We start from the raw sequence: 25073 nt of genomic DNA, 5'->3' as shown, positions 1-25073 counted from the left end.
AGCTTTCCATTAAAAGGGTTGGGGTTTTAAAGTGATCCATTTTGACGGGATACAATGCTGAAGGCAACTTTTTCTTCTAAAAAAAGTAAGGCTCGTAAAAGATATGTAGAGGTTTCAACGATAGCAGCCAGCACGTTTCTGATATTTCAAAAGCTTTTAGCAGTTTGTCTTCTTTTAAAAAAAGCCACTAAGTATAAAAGTTTTCCAGTAAGAAGAGGTCCTTCTAAGTCATCTTATAGGTGCTTGGCACCAGGAAGGATAGCCTGGTATTTATTTACCTGTACCGAACGCACACATACTTAATGGGCCACTGTGCTTTCTAATAGGAACACAACTAGCCTATGGTTTGTTCTGTTCCTCTGGGGGAGAAAACAGCTCATGGGACACAATGCACCAGCAAGTTCTCCTGTGCCAGCTTCAGTTAAATAAACAGCTGCATCTTTGTACAGTCTCATTCGTTTCAAAGGTGCTTGCATAACGGAAGTTTCCAGTGAATTGTGTCCAAGGATACTAGATTCTATGTTGTTGATTCATTATATCACCATCTTTATAAATGCACTATAGACACATAAATAGTATGATATATATGTGTGCATACTTTAGGTACCCTATAGTGGCATGTCATTTTATTCTGCCCATTTCACCAGGTTTGTGGGCAAATGCTTAGGTCGCAGCTGGTGTGGCGTTTAGTACTGATCCACTGGTTATGCTCCAGCTCAGCATCAAATGAGACCTCTGCACAGAATTTGGTTAAATTTGACAAGTCACTCCTTTCCAACCTAGTTTTACGTATGTTAGATCTTGCCCCAGCTACTTGCAGAATCTTCTTCCAATTCAGTGCTGAGGCTTGACATCTGCCAGTTTCTGAAGATAGTTCTGTGCAACGGGCATGGAGAGAATAAACCGAACTGTCCTTTTCCCCATCCTATAGCAGCCGTAGCCCACTAGTCCAAATACTGTGGCCTTTAGAGCAAACTTGAGGATTTTACTTGAGGTTGATGGAGGCGGCACACTGGAAAAAGGAGAAGGGGGGAGGAGAGACTTACCATCCACCTATGTTCAAATACTTAATACTTAACACTATTTGCCTATAACACTAAAATGTCTGCAGCAACCTTTATTACTTGGGTGGGAATCCAGTATGCATCATGCAGCAATATGTGTGTATTGTTTAATTGTGCCAATGTAATAGCTAATGAGCTTACACACACACACACACACACCACCACCACCACCACCACCAGAACAGGGCCATTTTGCCCTATTCTGACCACTTATCTTTTGGGTAGCAGCATACACGATACAGTTAAAACATTATCAATTGCTTTAAATGAAAATAATCTTTCATGGGTCAGGCCATGAGCTAACACTCCACATCAGCAGTATTTGTTACATACACCTTACGATTTATTTATACTATTATGGATTTGATTTTTGAAATTCTTTTCATTTTACAATGAGTCTTGCAATATATAAAAACGATTCCGTAAAATTAATTGATTCGTGCATCTTGGAGAGGAAATCACAGATGGATTTTTCTTGCACCTTCATCTAAATGGGCATTTATTGGCTACGTTCACATGCCATGTCAAAACTGTATTTAGCATGATGAGAATGATCTGCAGTTAACTTCAGGCTCTACATTCCCCCCATCATTCTTAGGGGTGGCAGCTGACGCAGGTGGGGGGTTCGAAAGCTTTCAGTTCTGCTTTCTACTACCTACAGTTTAACTTTCCATTCAAACTCTTAATTCCCAACTTGTTAACAGGAGCAAGAGCAAGAGTGTGCCATTGCACTTACATTCAGATTGTGAGCTTCCTAGAGGCACCTGATTGGCCACAGTGGAAGACAGGATATTGGGCCAGGCAAGTGTTTTGGCTGATCATCTTATGCTCTTATAATATAATCCATGACTTGAAGTCCGTTTGTTTCAAACAAAGCATGGCTAATGTTAAGGTACAGTTTAGTGGTTCCGGTAATATGACAAGCTGTGTTTAAGAAAAAAACGGAAGTGAAAGCCTTTATTCGATGCCAAAATGGCCTCATTCACATGTAACTCCAAGCCAAACGATGGTTAAGTATGAATGGGTAAGCAGGCTGGTGCATAGAGTGAAAACTTCTCTGCTTTGCTCCTGCTGTGCTACTGGTGGCTAAACCGTGGTTTGGCTTATGGTTACATATGAACTGAGTCTTGTTGTTCGTCTCCCCCAAATGAACCACAAGTGACAAGTCAAGATGTAATCTTGGTTACAGCTTGCGGTTTGTTTGGCTTCTTCCCATTGCTCTCAATGGTGACTCAGCATAATGTCTGAATGCTACCATTATATCTACTTGTGGTAGTTTCCAGGTTTATAGTTCTGTAACAGGAACATTAATTTTTATAATAAAAAAATTCCTTCCAGTAGCACCTTAAAGACCAACTAAGTTAGTTCTTGGTATGAGCTTTCGTGTGCATGCACACTTCTTCAGATACACTGAAACAGAAGTTGCCAGATCCTTCTATATAGTGAGAAAGTGGGGAGGGGTATTACTCAGAAGGGTGGTGGGAATGGGAGATTGGCAGATAGCTGAGATGAGTCTGTTGACGACTCTTAACGACTGCAATAGGTCTTACAGGAAAAGGCAAGGGGTGAGAAGGTGAAAAATGGCTTAGTCATGTATAATGAGATAAGAATCCAATGTCTTTGTTCAGACCAGGTCTCTCCATGGTTTTAAGTTTGGTAATGAGTTGTAATTCAGCAGCTTCTCTAGAGAGACCTGGTCTGAACAAAGACATTGTATTCTTATCTCATTATACATGACTAAGCCATTTTTCACCTTCTCACCCCTTGCCTTTTCCTGTAAGACCTATTGCAGTCGTTAAGAGTCGTCAACAGACTCATCTCAGCTATCTGCCAATCTCCCATTCCCACCACCCTTCTGAGTAATACCCCTCCCCACTTTCTCACTATATAGAAGGATCTGGCAACTTCTGTTTCAGTGTATCTGAAGAAGTGTGCATGCACACGAAAGCTCATACCAAGAACTAACTTAGTTGGTCTTTAAGGTGCTACTGGAAGGAATTTTTTTTATTTTGACTATGGCAAACCAACACAGCTACCTATCTGTAACTGGAACCATGGAAGGCATTAATTTTTATGATGCACTTTTAATTATTTTCATTGAAATATTCACCCCAGAGACCCTTAAAAAAATAATTGGGTGATCTCTTTCCCCATTTTATTTATAAAGAGCATCAAATCTCAACCTTTAGATCACAGGAAACAATCTGTATCTCAGGCCTCGGTCCTGCGGTGATAAAACAGAAACCCAAAATGCATAGCTACTTAATCTTTGTTTTCAGTCATTTGTTCCGTAGGGAAAACTGCACAACAAGCTTTCTCCCAAATACTCATTTCTCAGAAGATACTTGCTGCCTAAACAAGGACATTTTAGCATTGCCCGAATCTCTGGGAGTTCATCCTGTTCCACTTTTAGTGTCATTAGCAGTCTGCCACTATACCTATTCACTGTCTTTTATTTACCTCCTGCCCCCAGGAAAACTGCAGAAATCATAACATATAAGGAAAATGTCCAAACCTACCAGAGAGAGAATTACCTCATTATTTCCTGGATGTTCAAGTCTGTATTCCAGTTCTTTTCGATCCCAGGCACGTGACCCATTCCAACCACCCCAACTACAACGGACGGGACGCATCTTCTGGGTTCAGCTGAGACAGCAGAAGAAACATAAACAAAAAGTTCATGTTCAATGTGTTTATTATATTTACTACCACTATTTTTTGGATTCTCTTCAGCCACAGCTCTCAAACAGAAACAAAGGGATACAGTGGTACCTCAGAAGTCAAACGGAATCCATTCCGGAAGTCCGTTCGACTTCCAAAATGTTCGGAAACCAAGGTATGGCTGCAGGAAGCTCCTGCAGCCAATCGGAATCCGCGTCAGACGTTTGGGTTCCAAAGAACGTTCGCAAACTGGAACACTCACTTCTGGGTTTGCGGCATTCGGGAGCCAAAACCTTTGACTCGCAAGGCGTTTGGGATCCAAGGTACAGTGAACTACAAACCAAACCACAGCAGGCTGTTAAAGCCTCTGTAAAAACATAACCTAAACATTTACAGAGGATAAGCAACTTGAGAGAGTGCTTGGATGTATTATTGCTACACACTGAATAAAATAAAATAACTCAACATATTCCTACAATTCCAGAATGGTTAAAAATGAAACCTGCCAGGTGACTTGCTATTCAAGAAGTTACTTAAGGAATTAAGAGAGTGAAAACCCCAGTTTATTGAATGCCTAATTTAGTTTTCTAAAAACAAAAAACCAGGAAGCTGCCTTATACAGAATCATACCATTGGTCCATCCAGCATTTTTGTCTACACCAGGGATGGGGAACATATTGCCCTCCAGATGCTATTGGATTCCAGCTTCTATCAGTTGCAGCTGGCATTCCCAATTGCTATAGGGAATGGGAGTTGTGGTCCAACAATATCTGGCAGGCCACAGAATTCCCATCCTGGCCTACACCAACAGAGACTTCCCTGAAAAGGATAATTCCCAGCCCTAACTGGAGGTGCTGAGAATTGACCTCAAGAGGCTCTGTATGAATAGAACACACTCTGCTCTTCCACATTATAATATTGCTTTAGGATAAGTTGCGAGGTTCCCTGAGAGTTCAATGGAATCATTTGAAAATAAAAAAACCTGTTGTTCATATAACTAGGGGTCATTTCTTTATCTCCCTCGCTTGCAAGGTAAAAACAACTAACTAATCAACTAACTGATTGCCAATGGTGGTTTGATTATTAGTTTAATGCAGGCATGGCCAAACTTGGCCCTCCAGATGTTTTGAGACTACAATTCCCATCACCCCTGACCACTGGTCCTGTTAGCCAGGGATGATGGGAGTTGGAGTCCCAAAACATCTGGAGGGCTATGTTTGGCCATGCCTGGTTTAATGCATTGGTTAACTGGTAAGTCGGAACCCACTTCTGACTGACAGGTTCCACAGTAGCCCTATCATAATACAAACATGTGGTACAAAATTCAGAAGTGGGTCCCACTTTGGAATAAAATATGGTCTTGGATCTAAAAAAAGCTGAATACTAATTTGACCAGTTCTTCTAACAGGAACATTATCTAAAAACGTATAACCCCTTTATAAAAGGTACACAGAATTCCTAAATGGACAGCGTCACATCTCTCATTTCCATAATCCTGCAAATCAAAATACTTTTAATTCCCATTTTGCAGGTAGGCTGCAATATTGGGCCCATTCACATGTTTTGCTATGTTGGCAAAGTCACTTAAATTATGAAAAAATAAAAAAAATCCTTCCAGTAGCACCTTAAAGACCAACTAAGTTAGTTCTTGGTATGAGCTTTCGAAAGCTCATACCAAGAACTAACTTAGTTGGTCTTTAAGGTGCTACTGGAAGGAATTTTTTTATTTTGACTATGGCAGACCAACACGGCTACCTATCTGTAACTTAAATTATGAAGACAGAGTCCAGAGAGAAAAGTCTTGGCTGAGGAAACTGAACAAAATCGTGTATAATTTGAGGGGAAAGGAACAGGGAGCTTTTGTCTTAGTTCAAGCCTTGAACATAGCAGGGAAATAAAGCATACAGAGGAAAATTCCCTCAAATCTTCACAGCCAATTACAGTGGTACCTCTGGTTACATACTTAATTCGTTCCGGAGGTTCGTTCTTAACCTGAAACTGTTCTTAACCTGAAGCACCAATTTAGCTAATGGGGCCTCCTGCCGCCGCCGCACGATTTCTGTTCTCATCCTGAAGCAAAGTTCTTAACCTGAGGTACTATTTCTGGGTTAGCGGAGTCTGTAACCTGAAGCGTATGTAACCTGAAGCGTATGTATTTGCTACCTCAGTGAAGAAAAAACTTAGCAACCAGGCAGTGGCAACACACTCTTGGCTAGTTGGCTAACAGAATTAATCTCTATGTTGCACATTAATCTACAAATATGTGTCTAGATTTCCTGAGAGGCAGCATAGTTGAAGAACCACACCGATGGAGGAGTGCAATTCTTAGTCATAAATGTTAACTTACCTTCAGATGCACGAGGTAGTTCTGTTCGCTTTGCAGCTTGCTTCAACATATAAGTCAAGTAAATATCTCTTTCCGAGACGATTGTCCGATGAAGATCAGGAAACTCGCCAATCATCTCGGCCATCATTTGCTCCAGCAGATCCTTTTGTTTACACTTCTCCACATCATCTTTACTGAAACAAACAGTTTCAACATCTACATTATGCTCTCAATGATGAACGAAAGCATCATTGATGAACGAAAGCATCAATGATGAACAAAAGCATCATCTCAATGAATGAGCCTCAATAATGCCAAAAATTGTTTGTTTTTTAAAAAATCCAGATGGATAAAGGCGAGTACAAGGAGGGATTTCTTCACTCTTTCAACTTACTATTTCTTACAGAAGAAATTTCTTACTATTTCTTACTGAAAGTGTAACCTGTTATTACTGCCTGTCTCAACAGGCTAGCTACTAATGTAGAAGGTAAGGGTACAGAGTCTGGTATAGCTACTAGCCTTTCAGCAAGTTGGATTTCCCGGGTTTATTGCAAGTGAAATAACTGCAGAACTGATTGGTATGTTAGATTCCCATGTAAAACTCCTAAGTGACTTCCATTCTGAAGGTACTGGGGAGTGTGGGTACAAAGTTGGTTACTTGAACCCACCCTCAATGAACCTACAAGCACGCTTGGAACAGAACCAGGACGTGTAAGTTGCAGGAAAGGAAGTGCTGCTTAACTTCATAATGGGGTCAGAGATAAGAATGGAATTCGCAGATTGCTTTTTCTGCAGAAAAGCCTTGCTGAAAGACAGCTCACAAAGAGATACAGCAACAGCAGCAACACACACACACAATTAAAAAGCACTGCATAAAAATTCAGTTTAGAATTTGGCACAGAACTCTTTTCATTTCTTAAAAAAAGAAATAAAAACAAATTGGCAGGCATCTGCGCTGCAAGTGCAGTGCAAAGAAAAATCAAACCGGTTGTTACCCCTTTCACACTCAAGTACTGAGTGGGAGGTATGGGTGTGCAAAAGCATATAAACCTCATTCTAATTATAACATGTTAATTCCTTGGGGGGGGGGGGTAGAGAGAGAGCTTCAGCCTTGCTCTGATGTTATAACTGTGTTGCACTTTTGCCTTGATGCTGCCGAAACACAACAGCAGGAGCACAAAAAGCACCTTTTAGCTTGTCAATTAGACTTCACTTGATAACAATTGTTCCAGCATCAGCTGTAACATTCTGGTCCAACTTACTACTAGGGAATAGCTTCTAAGCATATTCCCAGTTTGATTATTTCTGAACATGCAGCTCATGATCTTTATTACATTTTAACAATAGCCAAGTCTTAAAGCACTAAACCGTGTCTAATAAATGCACCTCTACTCCTGTGATAGTTGAACTTTTATTGTTAGTACCCCCCCCCCAAAAAACCCCATCGGGTTTAGTTGATCCATATTGCATAGTATTGTGGCATGTGGGTCTTTTTATTGTATTCTCTTTTCCTAGGTGTAACCCAATCCTGGAAAATTATGGTGGGGTGGGTGGTGTAACCAGTACAATAAATAAAATTAAATCTGCAGCCAGAAATGAGACAGACATTTGCACCATTAGGGTCAATTCACACATTCATGTTAATCACCTAAGTGTATGGAACAGCCAGAGATAGAACTTCTGTTCTGCACTTCTTTGAGCAAAATTCGCATCATGATGCATTTTGTGTGTTTAAGACAGGGGGAATATTTTCTGCGGGATCTTGCTATTTTGATTTTTTTAAGCTTTTGGATAAAATCCAAAGGTACACAGCTGTAACATTATTACTCGGGCTACCCACATAGCGGATAGAAAGGCAACCATGCCCCCTATTTTAAATATTCTTCCGTGCTCCGAGGTTCAGAGCAGAATCAGGCAAACCCAGTGGTGGTCAGGATTATTTGTTATGTAAGCAGTCTCTCCTTGTATTCAGCAATAACAGTTTACCGCAGGTTTTGGGTTAGCTTACCTAAATGACGTATTTTGCAATGCAATCCTATGCATTTCTACTCGGACGTAAGTCCCAATGAGTTCAGTAGGGTTTACTTTCCACTGAGAGATAAAAGAACTGCAGTATTGCTTATTCTCACCCACTACCCATTGCTCTCAACTGGCCAACTGTTAAGACACAAACTCCATCTGTATTTCTGACTACTATCTGTCCATGCAAAGTACCATATTTTTCACTCTATAAGATGCACCAGAACACAAGACGCACCTAGTTTTTGGAGGAAGAAAACAAGAAAAAGATATTCTGAATCTCAGAAGCCAGAACAGCAAGAGGGATCACTGCGCAGTGAAAGCAGAAATCCCTCTTGCTGTTCTGGCTTCTGGGATAGCTGCGCAGCCTGCATTCGCTCCATAAGACGCACACACATTTCCCCTTACTTTTTAGGAGGGAAAAAGTGAGTCTTATAGAGCAAAAAATACGGTATCTTAAAGTGCAGCGCCACTTGGAAACTGTATACGAAGGTCAAAACGTACAATAATGGGCCACAAGTTGACCAACCCTGGCCTTCCCTGCCTAGTAGATGTAAAACAATACGCCTTGTGTTAGTAAGTCACTGCTACACAGTTCCAGAAGTAGCTATAGTATCTCCCACTTGGGGAGTATTCCAACTCCTTCTGTTCTTATTAGGCTCCCGGTAAGCCCTTATGGAATATCTTTCGGACTGCAGTCCGTTTTTGGATGTGTTTATTTTCTCTAAATGCAACGTTTCTGAAGGACACAAAGCTACCTTGTTTGCTCCAGCCACAGCCTGAAACTGGTACGCTATGAAGAGTTTGGATTTGGATTTGATATCCTGCTTTATCACTACCCGAAGGAGTCTCAAAGCGGCTAACATTCTCCTTTCCCTTCCTCCCCCACAACAAACACTCTGTGAGGTGAGTGGGGCTGAGAGACTTCAGAGAAGTGTGACTGGCCCAAGGTCACCCAGCAGCTGCATGTGGAGGAGCGGAGACGCGAACCCGGTTCTCCAGATTACAAGACTACCGCTCTTAACCACTACACCACACTGGCTATTGCCTTCAAATGTACGGGAGGAAAAGCAGTGCAACTATATTACAAGCGGAGGCAATTTCTTGTGGGGGCTCCATCCCCCCCATGTTGGCGGAGTGTGTATAAACATGCACAGTCCCGTTACGCCCTCTTCTGGGTGCAAACGGACCCATGCGCCAGCAATCACGTGTCAATTGGAGGCAGCTAAAACGGTCGCTGCCTGTATTGTGGAAATAGTGCATTCTCTCCATCAATCTCCCTGCAGGCCACAACTTAACAACTGAAGGGCTTTCCTAGCATAAACCAAAGGCAGCCCCAATTTGCGCAGGGGGGAAGCTAGGCGAGAAGGAACTGGGGGGGGGGGTCAACCCCCAGCACTGAGGTAAAAGCCACTTAATTTGCACAGTCCTTCCTAGTGGGAGGAAAATTCTGGGCAATTCTGGGCTGCATCAATAGGAGTATAGCATCTAGATCAAGGGAAGTAATAGTGCCACTGTATTCTGCTCTGGTCAGACCTCACCTGGAGTACTGTGTCCAGTTCTGGGCACCACAGTTCAAGAAGGACACTGACAAACTGGAACGTGTCCAGAGGAGGGCAACCAAAATGGTCAAAGGCCTGGAAACGATGCCTTATGAGGAACGGCTAAGGGAGCTGGGCATGTTTAGCCTGGAGAAGAGGAGGTTAAGGGGTGATATGATAGCCATGTTCAAATATATAAAAGGATGTCACATAGAGGAGGGAGAAAGGTTGTTTTCTGCTGCTCCAGAGAAGCGGACACAGAGCAATGGATCCAAACTACAAGAAAGAAGATTCCACCTAAACATTAGGAAGAACTTCCTGGCAGTAAGAGCTGTTCGACAGTGGAATTTGCTGCCAAGGAGTGTGGTGGAGTCTCCTTCTTTGGAGGTCTTTAAGCAGAGGCTTGACAACCATATGTCAGGAGTGCTCTGATGGTGTTTCCTGCTTGGCAGGGGGTTGGACTCGATGGCCCTTGTGGTCTCTTCCAACTCTATGATTCTATGAAAACCCATCCCAGGATTCTCTGCTCCATTTTGTGTACCTGATATATTCTGGTATCTGCAAGACATACGAATTTGCCTTATCCTGAGCTACAGAACCCTTGCAATGTTCTTGCATATAAATGATGCTAATACACACAGTTTAAATATGCAACGCGACTACAGCTCCTTTTCTCTCTCAGTCTTTTCTTTTTTTCACAGCTCTGTAGTGCCTGATATTTCTCAAACAGCCCTTCTTACCAAACACATTGCTCATTCTATTGCAGACAACGAGATCCTCTTGGGCGTACGACGGTTGCAAATGGTAGAAACCTACTACTGCATATAATGCGATGTTTCATACATGGCAGCAGAAAAATAGCACTGCGAGGCACTGAATCACACCGAAATGTAAACACGCAAAGAACTGCTTATGGTAAAAGAACATCTCACTGCTGTTGCTGTGATGGATAAAAATAACCTGAAATTTGCCACGATAGAAGCACTTGTATTAGAAAAAAGCTCTGTAGCCATGCATGAATGTATCAAATAATTCACTGACTACCAACACAGTGTAAACAAAGCCCAAGTTACTAGGGCAATGGCATGATGACTGGGGAGTGGGGCATGATGACTGGGGAGTGGGGCATGATGACTGGGGAGTGGGGCATGATGACTGGGGAGTGGGGCATGATGACTGGGGAGTGGGGCTGTGCTTTCAGCCGCACCAGTTGCATTCACTTCCTAGAGCTGTGCATTGTGTACAGCTAGCTCATACTCTTGCTCATACACAAGGGCAAAACTAGGCTTTAATTCACTCCCCACATGTGTTTGCGTACAAACACACACCCCTCTGGAAACTTCACCTGGGACTATCGCTTTCAGGCTGAGGGAGCCAGCATTTGTCCACAGATAGCTTTCCAGGTCATGTGGCCAGCATGACTAAACCGCTTCTGGCACAACGGAACACTGTGACGAGTGCCAGAGCATACAGAAACGCCGTTTACCTTCCCGACACAGTAGTAAATATTTATTTACTTGCACTGGCATGCTTTCATACTGCTAGGTTGGCAGGAGCTGGGACCGAGCAACGGGAGCTCACCCTGTCGCAGGGATTCAAACCGCCAACCTTCCAATTGGCAAGCCCAAGAGGCTCAGTGGTTTAGACCACAGTGCCACCCGCGTCCCTACAGTTGGGTGTAAAGGGTTGGACAGGGAGTTTGGTGTTGACACGAGCTGGAATCCCAACAATAGCCAGAGAGCCTCTAGTCTCCTGTTCCAACGGTTGCCCTTTCTTTTGTTGTTACTGGCGCCAGAAATATTTGCCAGCGCCATCAGAAGATATACCCCAGGGCTGCCTGAAGCCTGAGCACCCAACCACGAGTTGCCACACTCATTCCTACCTGATTGGGTCAGAAAGGAAGCAGAGGCCCCAAGCAAGCTTGACCTTTTGCCAGAAGGAAAGTGCAGCAATGGCCCTCTTGAAGGTCACCGGGATTGGCCTGTCCCCAAGATGAAATTTGCAGAAAGGTACTTTACTAGCCTGCAAGATGAATATGCACATTAGCGATTAGTCAGCATTACATACAACAGGAGGCTAAGGCACTACACAGGGTGTGTAAATAATAATAATAATAATAATAATAATAATAATAATAATAATAATAATAAATCATTTTCAGTTTAGCTATCGGTCAATGCAGGCTTCTTGCACAAAGGTTCTTTCAGGGTTCTTTCAGGCTATTAAGCTGGCTTTCAGAAATGGTTTGGTTTCTCTTAGAGAAATTGTTGAAAGCAGAAGAAAAAAGGGACATAAGTAGAAGTAGCAAAGTCTTCAGACCTCTCTGAGATGCAACAGTTTCACTGTCCATTTCTGGACGCAATTCAAAGTGCTGGTTATAGCCTAGAAGGCTTGGAGGCAGGCTACCTCTGCAATCCCAGTTGAGATCTTGTCCTGCCAACGGAAGATGAGTGTTTGGGCAAGAATTCAAGACGGGGCCTTCTCAGTGGCTGCACCCAAACTTTGTTGATGTTGGCAGGTAAAACCGTTGTATCTCAAGAGGTGTTCAGATTACTGAGTGGATTTGTCTTGTTTTGCAGTTTAATCGTAGTGAGTGGTATCTTACTAAGTTTGAACTGAAAGTAACGAACTAATTGATTTCAATGGGTCTACCCTGGGTAAATCTTAGTTGAATACCACTCAACTTGTCTAACTAGTCAACAGCTGTTGTCTAATTTTCATCTTCTCTAATTTGATGATTCTTTGCTCGTTACTTATCATTTACACTAATTACCACTTATACTTTATTGACTGGTCCCCATTTTGCTATGCATTTCATTGCTAACTTTCATTAATCACATTTTACATGAAAAAGTGTGGTAAAAATAATAAATAAGTGGTTACGGGTTGAAACTTATCATGGCAGCATTTACAGCTATATTGAATAATCACAAGTTACCAAAGCAGATTGGATACAAGAGACTCCTCAGACTAGCATGGCTAAGAAAGTGTAAATGTTGTAATCACAAATCAAATGCAATTTACATGGACAATTCACATGAAAAAAAATCAAACTCAATCAGTCAATCAATATAAGTTTATTGTTCTAGCTAAAGGCCAGGACAAACCCTCAGAAGCAGTACCAATAAACAATACAGATCATAAATCCATAAAGATGAGCAAACAAACAAAATTATCAACTGATTTGAGAAAAATGTTTTAATATGCAGTGAGACAAAAACGCTTTAATATTGGCCAAGGATTATGGTAATAGTTCTAACACCTCTCTCAAGAAAAATAAATTCAAATTTATGAGATGATTTGCGCGATTATTGACAGGGGGAATCAGACAAAATTTGTTACGTACAACAGAATTGTTCACAGATGCTCACCCAACTTGAAAATATTTAAAGGCTCCAGGATGGAAGCCAGAGGAAGGGCAGCTGTTAGTTTAAGGGGGCTTCCTTCCCTTCCCACCCCCCATGGCGCCCCCCAAATTTGGAGGTTCAGAACAGCATCATAGGAAGAGGAGAGGGGGATTGAAACAATCAAAATAGTGCAATGTTGAATTCCTCCCCCAGTTTTCCCCTTATGAAAACACAAACTTTCTCCCACTCCCACCTTTTTTTGTTTTTGTTCTTAAAGAGAGATGTATCTGGCTTAATTGCTATCCGAAAATCTATTAGCCTAGCAGCTGAGACATGGGACAAAATGAATCACACACTCAGTTTTCTGATATGTTTAAAGTTCCCTCAGCAGCCACAAAGGATACCATTCATATTACAGGTTTCATTATGTTTTGCCAGTGTTAAGACAATCAGACTGAAAACGGTAGATGGGAGGCCCAGATTTTAAAAACCAGATGTTCTTTGAACTGGTATTTATTATTTTTTTCCAGATTTTGATTTGTTTTTAAGAGACAGAATACAGCACAAAGAATTTGGCCCAAGTGAAACCCACACCGGTTTCTGCCGTTGCCAGCCTCCCACAATTCACTCAGCGTTTTTTAGCTCAGGGGCGAAATCGCACACAAAAATCACACACTTAAAAGAAGAAAGGAAGGAAAGTCTCACCTCTTTGAAAGCCTCCCTGAACTCTCCTCCGGGAGCCATTCCCAGCTGTTCTGTGATATGTGCAGAGACTTTCAGTAGCAGCATTTGCATCAACCCAGACATGACTCCATTCTATCATAAGAAGAACCATTAAAAAAGAACGAGTTAACCTTTTACAGATTACTAGAAAAGACAAGATGCACGGTGCCATTAATAGCTGTGATGAAACACAGCTGGCGAAGGAGTAAAACACCAAGTCCGCCTCTGGGAGCTGATTTATTGCTGAACACAAACCCCCTTATTTCAACATGTATATATACAGGATCGTTGCTAAGAAGCCTTTTAGACATCTGCTAATTTGTTTCCTTGTGGAGGAACAGAGTAGAAAATAGCACTAAATTAACCCGTCTGGCGGCGTAATATTTATTATTTCTACCCACCCACCTCTGCCTGAGAGAAGAAAGTGATTTAAGTATGCAAATAGCAAGGGTAATTCCTTGCATAAGTTTGCAATTAAAACAGACTGGCATAGACTTATTTACCTATTGCATAAAAAGGGGGGGGGGTTGCAACATTTGAACAATTTAGAAACACACACACACAGTACAAACAAAGCTTTACACTGAAAGTGTAGAAAACACTTAAAGCATGTACGTAATAGTTTCAGAGATGAGGGTTTTAAAAATTATTTTTAAACCTGTCAACTCAGCTAGCCGAGGAAGTATATACAGTGGTACCTTGGGTTAAGTACTTAATTCATTCCGGAGGTCTGTTCTTAACCTGAAACTGTTCTTAACCTGAAGCACCAATTTAGCTAATGGGGCCTCCCGCTGCCGCCGCACCGCCGGAGCCCTCATCCTGTTCTCATCCTGATGCAAAGTTCTTAACCTGAGGCACTATTTCTGGATTAGCGGAATCTGTAACCTGAAGCGTATGTAACCTGAAGCGTATGTAACCCGAGGTACCACTGTAGATGCAAGAAAATCTCATGTCATGTTAGTTCTTGCTATTCCTGCAACTAAACAGCCTTCTCACTGTGTCCTCCCTCACAAGCAGATAATCACTGGGTACCAGCCTCCTTACTTAGTTGCCAAAAATGTACATTTGGTTTCAGTTTGATATTTACAGAAGACCTTTTTGCCAGATATCTATTATCTACTTTTACACAAGGAATGTGGAGGGTGTTTTGGAATATTAAGCAGGTGACTGTATTGGATAAAAGCATTGACAAAGTACCATATCTTTTAGGTTCACACTGAGAAATATGCTGGAAAACAATTCTAGTTCACCCCTGGAGAAAAACTAGAAACGCCTGTGTTCCTGCTTTCTTTTGTGTGGCAGAGTTTATGTCGCAATGCTGTGAAAAATGATCCAGGAAGGAGAAACTGTTGCTTTCGTGCTGAGTCACAAGTCAATGGCTAACCATTCTCCTCGCTCAAACTTAGGCAGTAGTTTTCTGTTAGGAAGACAGCTTTCCAAAATGCCAACAGATCTGCTCTCAAGCAATGGATGTTCCCGGGACAGACAGAAACATTTGCAAGGTGAAGTCTTGCTTGCCAAGGGCACTGAGGAAACTTCATGGTGTTGAAGATGTGCAACATACATCAGTTGTAATTTTACAGCTTTCCTGACTGTCCAAATCCATCTGATTTCTGAAATCTACTGTACATAGGACATAACCCTTTGCTAAAAACAGAACGTGATGCCTCGCTTTGGCCGTCTAAATGTTTCTCAGTTGCATGCAGAGTTCCTCTGTGAATTGCAGCTCTGTGTCTCCAAAGACCTCTCAGCACCCTTTACATACTAAATCTCCTGGAGCATTTACTAAATTAGTCACCTAATATTTTTTATTATTATTTCTAAGTTGACATCCTTTGTAATGTTTTATTTTGAAATCTTTAAAATAACATTTTAGTTTTCTGTTAATTATGTTGCTTTGACTGTATACTCTATGTTTGACTTTCTTCAGAAATGTTTGATTCTGAATTGCTTTATTGATGTTTTAATATGTTGTAAACCACTTTCAGATTTTTCTTTAAGATATAATGCGATATAGAAATGAAACAAATAAGAAATTTTTTTAATGTTATGACTTTTAAAAAAGAAAAGTATTATCCTGCAGCAAAAGTAGACATAAATAAACAAATTTTTAAATAGAAACAGAGATTATCTGAAATAAAACAACAGAATATACAAATTGACTAAGTAGAATGGCAATTGTGATATTATCACTTGCATATCTTCTACAGGAAATTAGTGGCAGTTCAGGGATGTATTTTTACATCTTTGAAAAGCTTATTGAAGAGGCAGCAGAAAGTTCCAGATACCAGTGTACCGTGCTGAACTAGAGTGTTGCTTTCAGAATGTATAAAACAAATAAAATTCTAGCCATTTCTTGCCACGGGGGGGGGGGGGAGTCTCTTTATTTGGCTTTTGATTAAGAGAAGATTTTCTGCTGTTGCAAAGGACCTTATTTTGTTGTACCATCCTCCTTTAGCCTCCCCCTGTAGCTGTTTACCTGCATGGAATTTTTGCATGGGTATCATACTGGACTTTAATCCTGTTATTTGGTTTTACATAAACGTACAGTAGAGCTCTGCTCCACTGAAAACCTAGTCCCTGCATATCCCTGCTTTTATAACACTCCCTACAGAACAAAGCCCTGAATGGGATGGCTGTGCAATTAACTGCATGTTCATACAAGCCTTGACTGTGCCAGATTATAAAAAGTTAGGAAAGCGGTATTTCAATTTTGCATACAGACGGACAGATGATTTTGTCACTGAAGAACTCCTACCTGTTTTATAGCTTGCTGAAGTTTCTCCAGATTGATTTCTTTGGCTTCCTTTAGCAATGTCTTTTCATCCATTTTTAACATAGAAACTCTGTATTGGCACAGCTCAACCACAACCACGTCAGGCTGTACTTCTTGTATTGTCTGAAAAATACGGATTCGGTTGCATGCTTGCAGTACTGATGTTTTCCTGGGAGAAATCTCCCAAGCATGTAGTAGCAAAGTCCCAACCCACAAACTATGTTTTAAATAAAACTGTTTTTCGTTTATGTTTTGGAGGAGAATATAAGGTTTTGCATCTAAAAAGAGAAAAACTCTCAGGAAAGAACGTATTTGTTTATTAATTACACATTTTTGTATTTTGCTGTTACCAGCTCAAGGACTTTAAAATATTTCAGGAAAAAGAAAGAATATTGCCAAACGGTAAAAACAAACAAATTGAAGAGATTTTTCAAAGCCCTCCTCCTGCCAATTTACCCATATCAGCTCTCCGCAGAGAAAACAGGAAACTGACCTCCTCGTTCCCCATAATTTCTCCACCTCTGCATAAATTCTACCCAACTCCTGGCCTCTGCAGCTTTGTTTGAAACATGGATGATAAGATTATCTCCTCACAGGTTTATAATCAGGATGAATAATATGGGAGAAGGCTACAGTATACATGATAGAACCTCTGCACGAATTGGTTCTATATAAAGTTATGCATGACCGCAGCTACATTCCCAACCCAAAATGTAATCCTTTTCCGTGTTACAAAAATAGTCAAGGTGAAGGTGATTGACTACATGGAATTGGCAGAAATGACTGGCAGAATCCGAGACCAGGGAGAAGAGTCGGTGGAAGAAGATTGGAAAAAATTTAAAGACTATCTACAGAAATACTGTAAAATTAAGGAATGTTAAAAGGACGTTGGACAGAAAATAAGTGGTGTTAGTAATAAGATTAATAAGAATATGTAAATTTGGATTGATAATGACGGAAATTATATTTCTATTATAGTTTAAGATCTTGAGTAAAAGTAAATGACAGAGGGTAAGGATTTGCTAATTTAAATATTTGAACTGGAATACAGAAAGGGAGGTGTGAGGAGGTCAAGAAACTAGTGAGTAAATTTTAATATAAGGAGATATAACCTTTTTCTTTGTATTCTTCTTTGGGTGGTTTTCATTGGTGTATGGTATGACTTTTTTATTTGTCTGTTAACTGTTTCTTTGTTTTGCTTTGTATTTTCCTTTTATTATATGTGTAATTCTATCTGTTTTATGTGTTTTATGTTTATAATTTGTTTAAATTTGTTTTAATAAATATCATTATATAAAAAAACAAAAATAGTCAAGGTTTCACAGGTGAACTTCCGGCCCCAAGAGCGGTGGGGGGAAAGCTTTTAAGGCCCCAATTATTTTCTTAAAAAAAGATTTACCTTCACTACATCTCTTTTGCTGCTATCACTGAAGTGAGCAGTGCCAACAACATATACTTTGGAGCCCTCCTCAGTGGAAAGTTCGGTCACGGTGCTTGGGAGGCTAGGCTTTTGCTTTCTTCTCTTCATCTTCATCTCCAAAAGTATTTTTAAAGCATCTGCATCAGCTGCATATGATTTGAATAAACAAATTCATGTTTAGTTTGCGTATTCATCTCCCACTTTGCCGCAATACCTATGAAAAGGATATGAATCGACCACAGTCGTACCTTGGGTTCTCCAACGAGATCCGTTCCAGAAGCCTGTCTGACTTCCAAAAAACATTTGAAAACCAAGGCGCGGCTTCTGATGGGCTGCAGGAGCTTCCTGTACTCAATTGGAAGCCGTGGAAGCAGCAGTCGGACGTTTGGCTTCCAAAAAAACGTTCGCAAACCGGAACACTCACTTCCGGGTTTGCAGCATTCGGGAGCCAAAACGTCCGAGTCACAAGGCGTTTAAGAACCAAGGTATGACTGTATAATGTTTAAATGGAGCCAAAACATCTGAGTCACAAGGCGTTCGAGAACCAAGGTACGACTGTATGATGTTTAAATGGAGCCAAAACGTTCAAGTCACAAGGTGTTTGAGAACCAAAGTACGACTGTATAATGTTTAAATGGAGCCAAAATGTTCGAGTCACAAGGCGTTTGAGAACCAAGGTACGACTGTACAATGTTTAAATGGGGCCAGGTCAAAGTTTTGACCATAAACATTCTGGTGACAAATGGGAGGGTTTCAGGATAAGTGTGTGTGTGTGTTTGAAAAATATCCCCAAACCACCACCTTCCTTGCCCTTTTTGTGCCCTGCTCACTTCATGTTTGCGGCAATGTCCCCCCCTGCCTGGCCCCAATCCAGAGCTGGTGCCAATTAAAAACAAAAACACAGCAGGAGCTTCTCATAGAAGCAATACCGTCACAGTGCTAATCAGATCTGGCTGCATGAAGTCGCCAAGCCATACCAGAGGGACGGGGAGGCTTGCTTCCTTGACTCTGAATAGGAGGGCATTGTCAAGATAACTCTCAGCCTGTTCTCCATGATCAAACTGGGGATGGTATAGGGGGTGGAGCTGAACTTTGCAGAGGCAATTTTTTCACAAAATACTTCCTGCTTTGGCGCCGACACAGTTCATAATTCATGTGTTATACAGCATTAACCTTTGTTTTAGGAACAGTCTGTTTTCTTACAAGATCCCTACACAGGATAACATTAATGCTATTATAAATATGGCATTATACTTTTATTTGGGGGGGGGGGTAGGGGAATGTAAACTGCCTTCAGAGGACTGTACGGCCCTAAAAGGCAAAACACAAATGTCTGAAATAAATATATGGATTAACTATTTGTAGCTGTTTTATCACATTATTTTATAACTGCCTTCCCTCCAAAGACCTATTTTGTCCTCACAACAACCCTGTGAAATAAATTTAGCTCAGAAATGCTAATGTGGTTAGCATCCTTGGTACCTAAGTGCCCAGAATCAGCAACATCCCATCAAGAGAGTAATTCTCTACCCAGCATACTGGGTTCTCCATAAGCAGCTTGATGATTCCATTGGAGCTGAAAATATTGCTCTACAGAACTCAGCTCAACTGTTTTAAGTAAACCATGAAATTTTGTATCGAAAGGCAGGGCAAAAATATGTCAGCTAGTCATCTAATTAAAATAGGGTCCAGACACATTGCTGGCGATAATACTCCGAAGAGAAGATGTGGTGCCCACGGTGCCCTGCCTCCTCATTAACTTAAAGCACAATCCTATGCATGCTTTCTCCAAAGCAATTTCCAGGGTGCTCAATGGGGTTTAGGCGGGTGGTGCTGTGGTCTAAACCACTGAGCCTCTTGGGCTTGCTGATCAAAAGGTCGGCGGTTCGAATCCCCACGATGGGGTGAGTTCCCGTTGCTCTGTCCCAGCTCCTGCCAACCTAGCAGTCCGAAAGCACGCCAGTGCAAGTAGATAAATGGGTACCACTGTGGCGGAAAGGTAAACGGCGTTTCCATGAGCTCTGGTTTCCGTCACAGTGTCCCATTGCATCAGAAGTCATGCTGGCCACATGACCCGGAAAGCAAACGCCAGATCCCTTGGCCTGAAAGCGAGATGAACGCTGCAACCCCATAGTCGCCTTTGACTGGACCTAACCGCCCAGGGGTCCTTTACCTTTTTTACTACCTAGAAAGTGTGTTTAGGATTTCAGGCTTAGACCTTGTGCCCATGCTAGTTAAGCATTCCAATGTGCCTTAGGATCTCGCCCACACATGCATTACAACAAGAATGGCAGCCTGGACTGTACCACTGCAGATTCATTTCTGAATGCCTCCCGAACAAGTAAAAACAAAAACATCAAAGGAAAAGGTCCCAGCTGTCCACTTTCCTGGTTGCCACTGGTCCTCTAGAGACAAGCACTCAAAACACGACTATCATCACTTCACATACTGGAATGGTGCAGTCCATTCTAAAGTGGTACAGTCCATTCTACCAAGCTCTGCCACTGCATAGGTAGACCAGACTTAACCCTCACCCACCCCAAACTCTAGCCATTAACTGCTTTAAACCAAGACAAGACGTAGGAGGCAAAATGGCTTTGCTATCCACAACTATTACATACAAATATTTGACGCAATGCCCGCAGCTTCCTTCGGCCCATCTCCTTGTGCCTCAGGTGAAGGCGCTGGTTCTGCAGCCATCTGTGTCGGATTAAGAAAAGGGGTGAATTGTGCGAGTGGAAAGAAGAGCTTGAATAAAGAATGTTCTGTGCACGGATAAATCAACAATTCTAACAAACGCTAGAAGCTGATAAACTTAAAACACAGTCTGGGCTACAAGGCAAGTTTGTTTTGCATCTTGTAGCACAATTACTTCACTTTGTGGAGATCTGTGCTAGAATGATGTGGCTGTGATTTCAAGTCACTAACAGCTCAAAATACATCTGTAGGGTTTGTGTGAGGGCTCAGCAAAACAAGCACACTATCTCTGCTATCTTGCTGGCATAAATTAAACCCATACTGCTTTCTCCATAGAAGACAATGGGTGAGTGCACATATTTGCTCACTGGGGTGTATTAGTGGTGTTAATAATAATAATAATAATAATAATAATAATAATAATTTTATTATTTATACCCTCCCCCCATTAGACTGGGTTTCCCCAGCCACTCTGGGCGGCTCCCAACAGAATATTAATACCATGATTAAACAGCAAACATTAGAAACTTCCCTAAACAGGGCTGCCTTCAGATACAAAGTAGTCATGATACATGTTGGGTTTTTAAATAAAAATAAATAAATAAAATTCCCCATAATGCAACACACCCATAGATTCACAAATTACATAAGGCAGAAATGGGAGCCTGTGAACTTACAGATTTGAAAATAAGGGACCAGCAGCCTCGAAAATAAGGGATCAGCAGCCAAAATAAGGGATCAACAATTACTTTGATAAAATACATATTTTGTTGCATGCAAATGGCTTAGATACCTATTAGGTCCATAAATTACCATATAGCATATATTCAACACAAAAAAAGCAACAATTGTCAAAGGACAGCTGGCCATAGAAAGGGCCCCATTACCTTCAGTAGCTTATTTAAGGGACATCATCAATAAGGGACAGCAGCGGGACATGGCGCTGGGATAAGGGACTGTCCCGCCAAATAAGGGACGCTTGACAACTATGCACTAGGGGTTATTTTATAGTGATATGAGAACCAGCGCCGCTCATCTATCTCCAAAAGAAGGACTGGCTCCCATCATCCCTGACCGTTGGCCATGCTGGCTGAGGCTGGTGGGAGCTGGAATTTAACATCTGCAGGGACACAGGTTTGCCTTTTCTACCCTGGATAAGGCAGAAGGCTGCAGAGCAACACAATACGTTAAACTTCTTATTGAGTTAGTTGCTGCCTACAAGAAATAAATGCCACAGTAAATCATGCTTCTCTCTCAAAAGATCTCAAGGTGCTTTGGTTTTCTGCTTCCGCAGCTCAAGCACAGCAGCCTCTCAGAAATTTTGTTAAACCAAAACGCCCAGTGAAGTGTTTTCTGCTCTCCACACAGGATGTTCCCAAAATTTACCTCCTGCTGCTGTTCTCCCTCCATCGCGAGAATGTTCTCTAAATTCCACCAGCCAGATCAGACCTGCAAAACATTAAAAGAGGGGTAGAGAAGTTCAGGGGTAATAATCAGCAAGGTGTGAAGTATGCATTTAAAAAGATTTAACGATTGGCAGTATAGATCTGCACAAATGTTGTTAGTGAAATACGCAAAAGCGGTGATACATGACGTAACGATTGTCTCTGTTGCCAACCTGGCTTTTTGTGCCTATTGATTCATTCAAAAAGGTGGAAAGATAAATATATAGGGAAGCCTGAGGTTGAACATTCTGTCCAGAGGCAATTAGCAGGAACGTGAAGCTTGGTCAAACATACTTAGAGGCCACATTTCATTTACTTCCTCTCCTTCTTCCTCCTGAAAGAGAACCCATCTTCCTCATGTCAGAAACACAAGAATACAAAGAAAGCACTCTCATCTGCTCAGCTGGTTCAGTATTGTTTCATAAACCATTTCCTACCAACAAACCCCCACAGCATAAGCCAAAGCACACCATCCATCTGGTTAAAAAAAGATAATTCTGCAATAAACGTGTTAGTCATTAGGATGCTAGAAAGGCTATTTTATGCATCTGCAATACCAGACTAACTCAGCAAGCTTTCCGAAAGTTGTGAAGAGTTCAAAGTTGTTGGTTTTTAAAATAGATATAAAAGGCGCATCAGAACAACTTCTTTAAAGCCGAAACTTTCACCAGCGGACTGGGTGGTATGTAGGGCTGGGAGATATATCGATACATCATCCAAAACCGGTTTGAAGTCCATATCGTGATATCAGTTTCATAATTTTTTTAGAACATATTTTTATTAACCAATTTCAACATAACAATTTGTCAATCCTCATAATCAATTACATTATTCCCCCCTCAACCCTCCCTCTCCCCCCACCAAGGACTTCCCTTAGTTCCCCTCCCTGATTGTTTTCTGCATGTTACAAAACTGTACAGTACATGTCCTTGCTTTATCTATCATATGTTCAACTAATAAATTTGTGAATGTTTATTCAAAACCTGCCAAAGAGTCCAGTTCATTTTGCTGTCTTTTTAGATAGTTTGTAAAAAGTTCCTATTCTTCCTTGAAGTCACAGGTGTCCTTTTCACGCAGTTTATATGTTAATTTGGCCAGTTCTGCTTAACTCATCAATTTTTCTTGCCACTGCTCTTTCGTTGGGACTTCCTCATTCTTCCATCCTTGTGCTATCAAGATTCTTGCCACCGTTGTAGCACACATAAAGAAGTTCTTTATTTTTCATGGCAGGTCTTGTCCTATAATCCCTAACAAAAATGCTTCTAGGTTTTTTTTTACAAATGTCAATTTAAACATTTTTTTCAATTCATTATATCAGTTTCATAATTTTTAAGCTTGCAATATATTGCAAACATGGTGGGTGGGTGGGTGTGTTATGCAAAAACCATGAAGCTAGCCAATGCCTCTATATAGCTCCATTCTTATTTCAGGTATCGTGATATATCAGTATATCACAATGCTTAGCTGGTGGTATATCACGATGCTGAAAACTAGCTATCACCCAGCCTTAATGGTAAGCTTGTGGCACATGTATCATTCCTAGAATGTGTAGTATTATTGGATTGGAGCAAGAAGAGTTATATTACTACCTGTCTTGTCTGAGCAGTTCTACTCCTAGTTCTCTGACATAGTAGGCAGCAGACAAAAGTTCATCCAAGTACTGCACATGTACTTTAGCTTACAGTACAACGGCACACCCATTTTTAACCCCTTCTTTTTGCACACACACTCGCTCATCAGGGGTGAGCTGTAACAGTCACTCAAAGCACCTTGTATGAGCACCTTGTGGCAATCTGTGACCAGCAGTTAAGCCCAGGGTGATTTGAAGTCTTTGCATTACTAGAGAACTTTGAACAAGCACAAAACCCGTTTGCAGCCAACGTCGCAAAGTTGTCTTTGCGCAAAAAGAGCAACTCATTGAACTGCCATGTGGTAGGGCCCTCACAGGTAATTTTTTCAAAAGCAAGGTTATCCAAATTTTGGTTTCCCGTTACCACTGAATATCCTGAGCTTGCCAACGAAGCCGTATCGTATCTGTGTTGCGATCATTTGGGCAGTGCGTAACTTTGCAAGACAGGTTTTTCAGCAGTGACTGCCGTGAAGGTGAAACAGAAAAGCAGGCTATGTTATCGATAACGAGACTACGTTTGACATACCCTGCAATATGCAAGCTCAGCCATCGCATGGATATGTGCCATAATGGCCTTTAACATGAAAAGAAAAATACTCGTGGTTTGTTATAACTTACATGGCTTGTGCAACCATACACTTTAGGGCTGGGCGATGTTGGGCTTTCAACATGGCGGTGTTTCGTCAGCCAAACATTGTCGCTTGGCAATAAGCTGAGATGTTGAAAAAAGCTGCACTGGCCCCAGCCAAGTGAAACTGCTGAAGGCAGTTGAGGTGCCTTCACCATAGTGCCTCTTGGTCTGCGGCCAATACAGCTGGTCCCAGCCTGTTGCTCAGCTGGAGGGCGGAAAGGCTCCTGTCCCCAGCTGAGTGAGCCCTGAGGCCCCTGCCGCTTGTGAGCAACCAGCAGGGGCCTCAGGGCTTCTTGGCCAGGCTGCCTCTGCCTTCGCTGGCGTGGGGGGTGGGCGATCTACCTTGTCCGCTTGCCCCCCACTCCCCAAAGACAGACCAAGCGGCAATAGCCAAGCGCACAGAACCTGTCAGGCTCTGTGTGTTTGACTGCCTTCGCCTGTGCAGGTCTCTTTCCTCGTTCAGCCCAGGAGGAAGGACGCAGCCCACCCTCCCAAGCGAAGTCTGCAAGGCGTGGGGTGCAAAGATCACCCCATCCACACCTTGTGGAGAGGGGCTGCTGGAGAGCGCTGGGCCAGCAGCATCATCAAAGAGTCCCCACACCACTTGCCTGCCTTCCACTGGGAGGAAAGGCGTAAGGTACCCTCCCAGAGGAAGGCAGCTGGACAGTAGCCATGCAAGGCCGCAGCCCCGATCCCAGTCCTACTCTCGTGCAAGCAGGAGTGGGGTTGGGGCTCTCTCAGCTGGGAAGGGCAGGCTTCGCACTCCTCTCCCATAATCAGTTCTGAGTTCCCT

General features: G+C 41.9%; 1 protein-coding gene across 2 annotated transcripts in view; it reads right to left on the bottom strand.

Annotated features, from left to right (window-relative positions):
• Nucleotides 1-25073, bottom strand: part of TRABD (TraB domain containing) — a 34133-nt gene continuing 9060 nt past the window's right edge. The window contains exons 2-10 of one of the 2 annotated variants that reach the window (XM_082242477.1): nucleotides 21961-22023; nucleotides 20499-20577; nucleotides 17857-18023; nucleotides 16440-16580; nucleotides 13664-13774; nucleotides 11494-11633; nucleotides 6073-6245; nucleotides 3599-3710; nucleotides 1-1012 (exon numbers count right to left, since the gene is read on the bottom strand). In XM_082242477.1, the coding sequence (XP_082098603.1) occupies nucleotides 835-1012; nucleotides 3599-3710; nucleotides 6073-6245; nucleotides 11494-11633; nucleotides 13664-13774; nucleotides 16440-16580; nucleotides 17857-18023; nucleotides 20499-20577; nucleotides 21961-21984 (1125 nt within the window). In that variant the 5' untranslated portion in view covers nucleotides 21985-22023 and the 3' untranslated portion in view covers nucleotides 1-834. Of the gene's footprint in view, nucleotides 1013-3583; nucleotides 3711-6072; nucleotides 6246-11493; nucleotides 11634-13663; nucleotides 13775-16439; nucleotides 16581-17856; nucleotides 18024-20498; nucleotides 20578-21960; nucleotides 22024-25073 lie in introns of both variants that reach the window. The other variant, XM_082242478.1, reaches the window with a different exon arrangement.

The sequence above is a fragment of the Podarcis vaucheri genome (genome assembly GCF_965113315.1).
Source record: "Podarcis vaucheri genome assembly, contig: SUPER_10_unloc_1, whole genome shotgun sequence".
Lineage (NCBI taxonomy): Eukaryota > Metazoa > Chordata > Lepidosauria > Squamata > Lacertidae > Podarcis > Podarcis vaucheri.
This window is presented reverse-complemented; position numbering and strand designations above follow the sequence as displayed.